Source organism: Empidonax traillii, unplaced genomic scaffold, assembly GCF_003031625.1.
Source record: "Empidonax traillii isolate 1590-97213 ecotype Southwest subspecies unplaced genomic scaffold, ASM303162v1 scaffold438:size550143, whole genome shotgun sequence".
Lineage (NCBI taxonomy): Eukaryota > Metazoa > Chordata > Aves > Passeriformes > Tyrannidae > Empidonax > Empidonax traillii.
In genome coordinates, this window is record NW_020955631.1 from 239,408 (window position 1) to 248,751 (window position 9,344).

The 9,344-nt window shown below is 46.6% G+C and overlaps 1 protein-coding gene across 1 annotated transcript; it reads right to left on the reverse strand.

Annotated features, from left to right (window-relative positions):
* Window positions 1–953: 953 nt before the first annotated feature.
* RRS1 (ribosome biogenesis regulator homolog) lies at window positions 954–2,222 on the reverse strand. Its single transcript, XM_027894694.1, has one exon. The coding sequence runs from the start codon at window positions 2,162–2,164 to the stop codon at window positions 1,082–1,084; it is 1,083 nt and encodes a 360-aa protein (XP_027750495.1). The 5' UTR covers window positions 2,165–2,222; the 3' UTR covers window positions 954–1,081.
* Window positions 2,223–9,344: the final 7,122 nt, after the last annotated feature.

Genomic DNA, 9,344 nt, shown 5'->3' on the forward strand with positions numbered 1-9,344 from the left:
GGTGTACATACCCCTTCTGCCCTCGCCAGCTGCCTTACACAGAGGTTTTGCTTTTGGATGCTTTTTGCTGAAGCTGCCATCCAAACTGAACTGCTACAGAATGAGACGAGAACTGCTACAGTCACCCAGCTTTTTCAAAAACTCATTTGCAGCGAGGCATTATGATATCACTAACAATTCACAAACTTGAAAGTTCGAAAAACTAATTTAACAGAGATTGCTGAAACTTGTTTTACTAACTTTCTTACCAGGAAACAGCATATTTCCTGTAGTTAAGCCACACGCTGGTACAATTTTTTTTTTTCCTACATGGTACCTACAAAGTTCAAAAGAATAATCTGCAGAAGTCTGAGATCATTTCCACTATCAGCTCTCAAACTGCTTGGTGAAGAAAAACATTGTAAAACTATTTCTAGGAAATGATGGATTGGCACTGCTGTGGGGAGAAATTCAGGTTTTAACTTGCTGTTCAATACAAACATTTTTCTGTTGAATTCAATGGCTGGTTTTGACTTCCTTTTCCAATCAACAGATCGCTCTAGAGAATCTGTACAATTTCTTAGGCTCTGCAATAAATCTTACAGTAAGTTTTCACATCCCTGTGGTAACTCAGCCTGCATACCCGAGCTGAGCAGCAGCAGTTAACGAACAGAGCAAGAGCTCCACCGTCAGGCTCTTGCCCAGAGCAGAAAACAGCAGCCACATCCTTTATCTGTGGCTGTTACTCCCATCAAAAAACAGGTCACAGCTGCAGTCCATCCCCAGTCCCAGCTACCTGAACATGGGACAGCTTTGCCCAGCCTCGGCCCTGCCCGGAGGTGCTGAAGCAACATGTGACACATGTCATCGCGAAAACCCCAGCCTGGGTGGAACCAGGGCACCCCAACGCCTTGATACACCACCAATTGCCCTTGGATGGACAGCACAGCCAGCTAAGATCCAAAAGCAGGACATTTTAGAAAAGCCAGAGCATATTTATTGACAAGTATGTGCGTGAACAGAGCACGGGGCGGGAGGCTGCAAGCGACAGTCCCTTCCCACGCCTTAGCGGGCATCCCCAGCCCGTGCTGCACACTGTCCCTCAAGCCTTCTTCCTCCTGCCGCCGCCGGTGCCACCGCCTGCGGGCTTTTGCTGCTGCTGCCGCCGGGCTCCGCTCTTCTTGCCGCTGCGGCCCGGCCGCTGCTGCCGGCGGCCGCGCTTGCCCCGCTGCGACTGCTTCTTGCCCTTGTGCGCGGCCGCCTCGGCCTCCTCCTGGCGCATCTGCTTGTTGACAGCGCGGGTGATGTCCAGGACCGGCTTCTTGCTGCCCATGTCCCGCAGCAGCTCCAGCTGCCGGCTGCGCTCGGCCGCCAGGTTGCCCAGGAGCGGCTCGAAGCGGCGCTTCTTGCCGCCGCTGCGGGAGGGCGGCTCCGCCGGCTCCTTCGGCAGCCGCGGCTGGAAGCGGCCGAGCGAGGCGGTGGAGACGCGGGCGACGCGGGCGACCCGGCGCAGCTCCTGGCGGTCCTGGTGGCCGGTGGGGTGCAGGGGCGCGGCGGGCACGGCGCTGCCGGCGCGGTGGGCCCGGGCCAGGTTGCGCAGCCGGTTCAGCTCGTTGCGCGCCACCCGCTCCCGCTTCTCCCGCCGAAGCCGCGCGAACTGGTCCTCCTCGGGGTCGGCGCCCGCCGGCACCTCCGCCAGCCAGGCGCGGGCCGGGTCCCCGCCCGCCCGCCGGTAGCCCCAGCGCCGCCGCCACTCCTTGGCCTGCTCGTCCCACACCAGCGAGGTTTTCTTGCGGCGGCGGATGCCCTTCAGCCGCGCGAACTGCTCCCAGCGCGTCGGCGGCCGCGGCCGCGGCGGCGGCTTCTCCCGCGGCAGGCGGAAGGTGGGCTCGGGCAGCCGCGCCACCAGCGGCCCCCCGGCCCCGCCGGCGCGCTCGGCCGGCAGCTCCCAGAGCCGGGACACCAGCAGCTGCGTGTTGTCGCGGGCCAGCGCCCGCAGCAGCTCCTCTCGCCGCGGGCCGGCCCCGCGCAGCGCTGCCGCCGCAGGCGGGTTGCGGTCCAGCGCCAGCAGGTTGCCCAGGTCGAACTCCAGCTCCAGCTCCTTCTCCACCGTGATGCTCCGCCGCTTCTCCGCCTCCTGCTCCTCGGCGGCCGCCAGCACCTCCTCCACCCGCACGGCCGCCATGGTGGCGGCGGCACCACGTGCGAGCGGCCCCGCCGGTGCCCCGGGAAGCTCCTCCGGGTCAGAGCGCCGGAACCACCGCGCCCGGAACAGCCCTGCCCGCGGGGGAGGGACCGGCGCAAGGCCCGCCTGGAGATGTAGTCCCGGGCCGCGGGAGGTCCTGGTGGTGGCGGCCCCGCCTGAGAGAGCCGCGACTCCCCAGGGACCCTCCCGCGGTCTGCGCCCGCCGCTGCGGTGTCACCGCGCCTTGGCGTCCCTGGCTTACGGGCTGGCGCTTCCTATCCCAGAATTGATTAGGCTGGAAAAGACCCCTGAGATCATCGAGCCCAACCTATGGTCGAACAACAGCACCATGTCCCTAGAGTATGGCACTAAGTGCACGTCCAGTCTTTCCTTAAACACCTCCAGAGATGGTGACTCCACCACCTCCCTGGACAGTCCATTCCAATGATTAATCGCCCTTTCTATGAAGAAATTTCTCCTAATGTTCAACCAGAACCTCCCCTGTCACAGTTTGAGCTTCTGTCCACTTGTCCTGTCACTTGTTTGGTAGAAGAGGCCAACCCCCACCTGGCTACAACCTCCTTTCGGGCAGTTGTAGAGAGCAATAAGGTCACCCCTGAGCCTCCTCTTCTCCAGGGTGACAACCCCAGCTCCCTCAGCCGCTCCTTGGAGAACTTACCCTCTAAACCCTTCACTGATGCTATCACCAATGATACTGACGAAATCCCCAGTGACTCCCAGGCTGCAGCTGTGCAGGGGCTGTGGTGCCCCAAACCCATCTCTCACTGCCAGGACGAGTGGTGCTGAGGTGGAAAATGTGTGCGAAGAGCCTGCAGGTGAGGGGAGACAATGCCAAAAGCATAGAGTTGCTACCATCATAAAGACAACGCAGTCCTGCAGCTTCCTCTGCCTCTGCCTGCACTAGAGATGTGCCATGACGTCCAAACTCTGAACAGGACAGAGACTGCAACACAGGAACATACTTTCCCCATGGTTTTTGGTTGTTGTGTTGTTTTGGTTTTTTTCTTTCTTCCCTTCTTTTAGCATATGATTATGTTTAACACTCCTTGCTATAAGCAGTACCTGTAAGCGCTCCTTGCAGGACCAGAATTCTAGTATTTTATTGCAGGACCCCAGCGACTGATGCAGGTTTTGGGGGGAAATCTCCCTGCAGAGAAGGGAGAGGAGGAATTTGGGAAGCAGTATCACCTGGCAGATGTCTCATCAGGCATAATTACAAGTGAAGTGATCGGGTGATATGGTGTGCACCCAAAGGTCAGCTGGGCCAAAGATACCCCTGTGCTATTTTTAATCAAGTGTGCTATGGAAGAATCCTTTTATAGCTATACAGTGATTTGGCTTGTATGGCCATGACATTTTCGTGCCCCAAAAACAAGTTCATGGTAGCACTTAACTTCATGGTAGCTGAGGGAAGGGATGGGAGGTTTTTTATACTAGGTACAGTTCTCTACTAAGTTATATCACATCTTTCCTTTATGTTAGTTTTGGAGTGATGGAAATGATTCTGAGTGTAATGCCACAGCAGTATCGTTGAAATGAAAAGAAAATGTAACATGAAGACAAATAGCTGATTCTCTAATTCTAATGGCTAACATAACCAAAACTTGCCCTTTTAAAGTCTAACTATGATAATTTTCTTTTTTCCCCCAGGTCAGCAGTTTTGAGCATGATTTGTAAACTGTGGAGCAGCAGAGTCCCTATGTATTTAAATCCAAGCCAGATGGCACAGACTATTTTCTCATTTACCACAAGATGGCATTGGATAATATTTTGTTCCCTAATTTGGACAGCTCATACTTTCACCTGGAATAGCAGATAAAATTATTTTTAAAAGCAGTTCTTTCAAGAGATGCATAGGTACTATCCATACTTAGGCATAAATTTAAACTTTTGAACTGCAGGGTCCACTATTTTGGCAGTTTGGTTAATACCTTTACACTGATTCATGTACCCTACTGTTTTATCTTTTTCAGCTAACATCTTGGAGTTCTTTTGGTCTATATTTATACAAAGCCCAGAATGTTGCAGGTAAATGCCTGGGACTGAGAGGACATAAATGATAGTATCAAGCAACTTCCGAAGTTGCTTGAAGTGTTAATGATTATCACTGGAATAGCAGAAGGAGCGCATGCCAGGAATCGATCTTCTTGTTTTAACTGAAAACATGTAGAAGAATCTCAGAAGGTAAAAACGACTTTCTGGAAACTGCTGTGTAGAACTGAATTCCAGCCTTTTTGTGCATTCCAGAAATCTGCACCTCAGAGCGAGAACGTGCTTTCGGTGATTGCAGTTTATGGTTTCACGGTGTCATTGGGAAGGTGGTAGTCAGAAGAATGTTTGAATGGATTTGTAAACAGTCATGGATATTTTGGGAAACTGTCCCATTCTGGAAAGGGGCTTCTGAGATGCTCACTATAGTGATCATAGCCACACTTTGAGCTTGTAATCCCGGTTTAGAGCTGGGAATTACAAGCAGGCACACTGCTCCTGTTAAGGGAATAGGTGTGTGTGTACTGCTGCAAATTTGGGCTTTTCAAAAGATGAAATGGTGATACCAGTGTTGAACTATAGAAATGGCTTTTAGGGAATGAACGCTCTCATTATCTCATGTTTGCTCCAGGTTATTTAATGGACTTCTTCAGCAAGTTTTAAAAGAGTGAAATTTTAGAAAAGTTTATGAATTTTGATTATCTCTGCTTTGGGGTTCCTGGGCTCCTTATAGAATCTGAAATAGTGCATCTCTCAAACTGCCTGTGAACTGGATTTTAAGTGCTCAGCCATAGGGCTTGAAAGCAGCTAACTGTGGGTACTTACAATCCATAGATAAATAAACAATTTCATCATTGCTTTCCCTTTCCATGAAGTTCTTTACCTCTTCAGTATGAACAATAGTAATACATATTATGGGGGGGGGGGGAATGTGTGTATATGCTTAATTCCTTAGTGTTTGCTTGTTTTCTTTGTTGTGAGGTCACCAGACAGATGCTTTTGCGAAGTGCAAGTTTTCTTTAGGATGAAGAAGGCTGTGGAGTTTTAGTTTCATTTGTTTGTTTTTGTCTTTGTTTGTTTGTTTTTTCCACATAAAAATTTTAACTGCATGAAAAATATAAGATGCCAGTGTGTAATTTGTAGAAACACTTGCCCAAAAGACTAATAGAAAGCATAATGCAGAGTATGTGTGATGCACCAAAAGAACTACAACATCAGCGTAATAGACTGTCGGGTTTGTTTTTCGTTTGGAAAAGAATAAAGAATTATCCTACTTAAGTTTATTTTTGTAGTTTCTGTTCAGATGGGCTACAGCTTTAAGTTTGTGTTTGATAGGAGCTGCTCTAATGTGCGGGATTAATGTCTCACTGTTAGTGATACCATTAACTTAGATTTACTCTTCAAACTTTTGCCAATTGCCTCTGGATGGCAGTAGATGTAGTTACAGGATGATTCAACCAATTCATAAGCCTGCTGTGACGATTGTTATGAAGAGCACTTTTATCAGGAAAACTCAAAATGCTGATAATTTTGGCAAATAGTAGAAAGTGCCCTTAAAATATCCACACTATCTCCAAATCATTGCCTTCCACTGAGTTTGTTCAGTACACTTTGAAGTAAAAAGCTATGTTGAAGTAAAAAGCTATGTTATAGGATTTCTTCATATAAGGGAGAAGTTATTTGCTCACTGAAGCTAAATTAAGTACAATAGTTTACGGACCAAATTCTGCTTCCTGATACATTTTTTTCTCCCCTCTAGGATTTATTACAGCATGTATCTTATTTTCTGGGACATGTAAGTGCCTTTCCAGCCCAAATAATGAAGAACAAGAGTGCAAATTTGGCTAAACAAAGACTCTTTCCTAGTCACTAGTCCATAAGAACTGTCTTCAAGAAATGAAAAAATTGCAAATACTTTAGGTGCCATGTTTTATAAAATATGAGAACTGACTTCAGCAGTATAATAAAAATACACCTGGAAACACTGTTTTTCCTATTAGGAGAGTTAAATTACTCATTACAGATAGTAGGTCATTCCTTCTCAGGGTTTCACCACTGTAAGGCCTAGGAATCTGGTAAGGGGCATGCTTAAGTCTAAACAAATTCTGTTGATGTTGATAATATCTGAGCTCACATGCTTAAAAACCATTCTGGCTGGTTTGTAAACGAGCAGATTTTCTGTCCAAAGGTTCAGTGTGATTATGGCAGAATGTTGTATTTGTGAAAAAAAAAAAGGTGCAGATAAAACTCAGGAGGCTATAGCTCTACTTTCAAAGCGTAAGACTGGGTAGCTGGGAATGCAGTTACAAGTGAATAGCTAAGCAGAGCCTGATTTTTGGTGCAGAAGCCAGAACATAGATAGCTGGTGAGATAGCAGGGAGATTTGGATGACTGCAGGCACTGTGGAAAGTGATGGGTAGACCATAATCTATTTTCATCATTTGACTAGCTGTGACTGTGTGGTTTCACTGAACTGATTTGGGGTAAACAAAACAAAGCTAAGCTAATTTGAGGCCTTCCCGAGTGCTTGATGCCTATCTTGCTATGCATTAGGGAATCAGACTGAGAACAGATTGTGATGTGGTTTGCTTTTTTTTATGAGCTCTACAGTGACCTGATTTTTTTTTTTTTGAGAAAGTTTTCTTGTAGCGTGGTCTTAATATTAGAAGTACCAGCAATGGTGTGGCTATGTTTTGTTGGGTGTTTTTTAGGATAATTTAAAGAACAGAGTGAGAACTTTATCAGACAGTGATGGAAAGAATGGCAACATAGTAACACATTCTTTTTCTAGGGTCAGTCCTTCTTATCACCTGTCTAGAGTAGACCTACTTTTTGGCATAAGATTACTTCTACAAGCTAAAAAAAAAAGCCCATGAGCGCATTTCCTTCTTTTAGAACAAATCTGTCATGCACAGAGATTTGCCCTTCTTTAAGTCTGCACTTGAAACCAGAAGAACAAAAGCAGTTCCTCTGTTCTTGGATTGGGTTCATGGTTGGAAATATCTCCGACACTGGGAGTGAGATGGAACATGTAAATCTTCACCCTTGATACAAAAGATGTGTCATAGTCATTACTGATATTTATTGACAGAGGGACACAGTGCAAATCAAATGGAGCAGGAGGTTCAATACTGTGCATCTGAGAGAAGGGTAAATGTATGTCTGCTGAAAACGACCATGCCGGTTGCTATATTCTGACGCTTTTATGTCAGAAATAATCCATTTCCCAGCAGTGGCTTTCTTGGGACATGGTTTCAACAGAAAACCTCAGCCTTTTATGTACATTTACAAATACTCCATACATGTGACTAAACCTATGCAGATAACAGTGTTCATGTGTGCAAGAGAGATCTAAATATTGATTTTGGTAAAGCAAAAAAGATGAGACCTGATGTCACAGCAAGGCAATGCGATGCATTCAGGACCATGATTCTTCAGACTTACTGAGGAACTTTGAACCTGAGCCTAGGCATGGATCCAAGCATCATTTCATACTCGTAACCACACACCACAACTGCCTGAATCTTCTCCCAGCCTTTGCTGGATGACATGGAGATATATACTGAAGTGCTGCTCACCAAAGGCATCTTCAAAGCCTTGGCAGTACTTGGTAGCAAGCAAAAGGTCCCCCAAACATGGTTTTGTAACCTTTTATCCTCCACATTTCCATTCATTGGGGAGCTGATCGGTTAGGATGGAATTCTGTCCTCAATGAGTTTTCAGACTATTTTAGTCTTAAATTTACATTAAAGACTTCAACGTCTTGCTAACATATTTTTAGTTGACAGTTATCAATGAAATGGGAAAGAAGTCTTGGTTTAGATCTTTTTGTACACATAAATATGGCACTTTTCAGGTTCAATCCAAGGTGTTAGGGAGGTTTTCAACCACATGTAACCACAGGTGACTCATGTAAGACAAGAATCATCTATAAACTTGTATGAGCTTCTACCTGCATTGTGGTTCAGAATAAATTAGGGGAAATTCTGTTAAACAAATATTTTTCATTTTGAATGTCATACAACCTAAGGCTGTGACTCTGCATCATTACTCAGTGACGACAGATTTGGTTAAAATAGTTCTTATGCTGAAAAAGAAGTCCTAGAGATTAATATAGTCATTTCACATGTTTTAGACCATGCTTGCAGGGCAGCTGAATCAGCATAGCTTCTGGGGTGGGGTGGGAGCTAGGCATTCAAGAGGGAACAGCAATCTCTCAAACTGGTTTTGTCCCTGAGGGAATTAACCACAACTTGACTCACAATCAGGGATGGCTTCCCTTGGAGAAACAATCATGACTTTTGTCTTCAGCAGCCTACCAAACCTCTTCTTGAGGAAGTCTTTCTTGTAAAGGTGGCTTAACTGCTCACATAGCATCAGAGATCTCCCGTAACTGCTTGTTTAGCAATCAGAACTCACAGCTTGGTGCTTTAAGGGAAACTGGCAGCAATTTGCTGTTACCTTACTATAACATACTATAAACTAAACCCGTTGCTAAATTGGTTTCTCAGTCATTCCTGCAAAGGGTTTTGGGAGCATCTCAGAGGAGTGAGGTGGGGATAGCTGGAAGCAAGAATGACGTTGGCCGTCACGAGGTAACCTCCCTGCTGCTGCTGCTGCTGCTGAATCAGAGCCCTGGGAGCTGGGGCAGGAAATCCCTGTCCTAATCTGCTGTCAGAGCTCTAGGGTCCTCAGAGGGGACGAGATTCTCTGAGCTACTAAGAGCCTCCCTCGTGCTGCCACAAACCCATATCAGCTGTTCTGTGCAGTGCAACCTTATTCTTCTACTTTTCTGCAGTGTCTCTGTTCAGCATCTGCTGCACTACAAGAAAAAGAGCAAAATGAGATACAATCTCAGTTTCCAGAATCCTTCTGCATGCACTGTGGGAACTGCTCAATCTGTAATTTTTCTGAATTACTTGGGATATTTTAAAGCAGAGGCAGGGCAATTTTGTGTGTAGCAGTAATTAGGAGCAGTACAATGAAAATAAATATTTTCACACAATAAATGAAAGGGACAAACTAAAAGATTTGCTTTTTTAGCCAAGGGTACATGAGCAGCTTAATCCATCATACTGTTAAGTGTTGCTTTAAAGCCTGCAGATTTCTCACACAGGTCATGTTCAGTCTTTGCCTCTGGGACTACCTGTTAGTGTGAGGTGCTGTATGG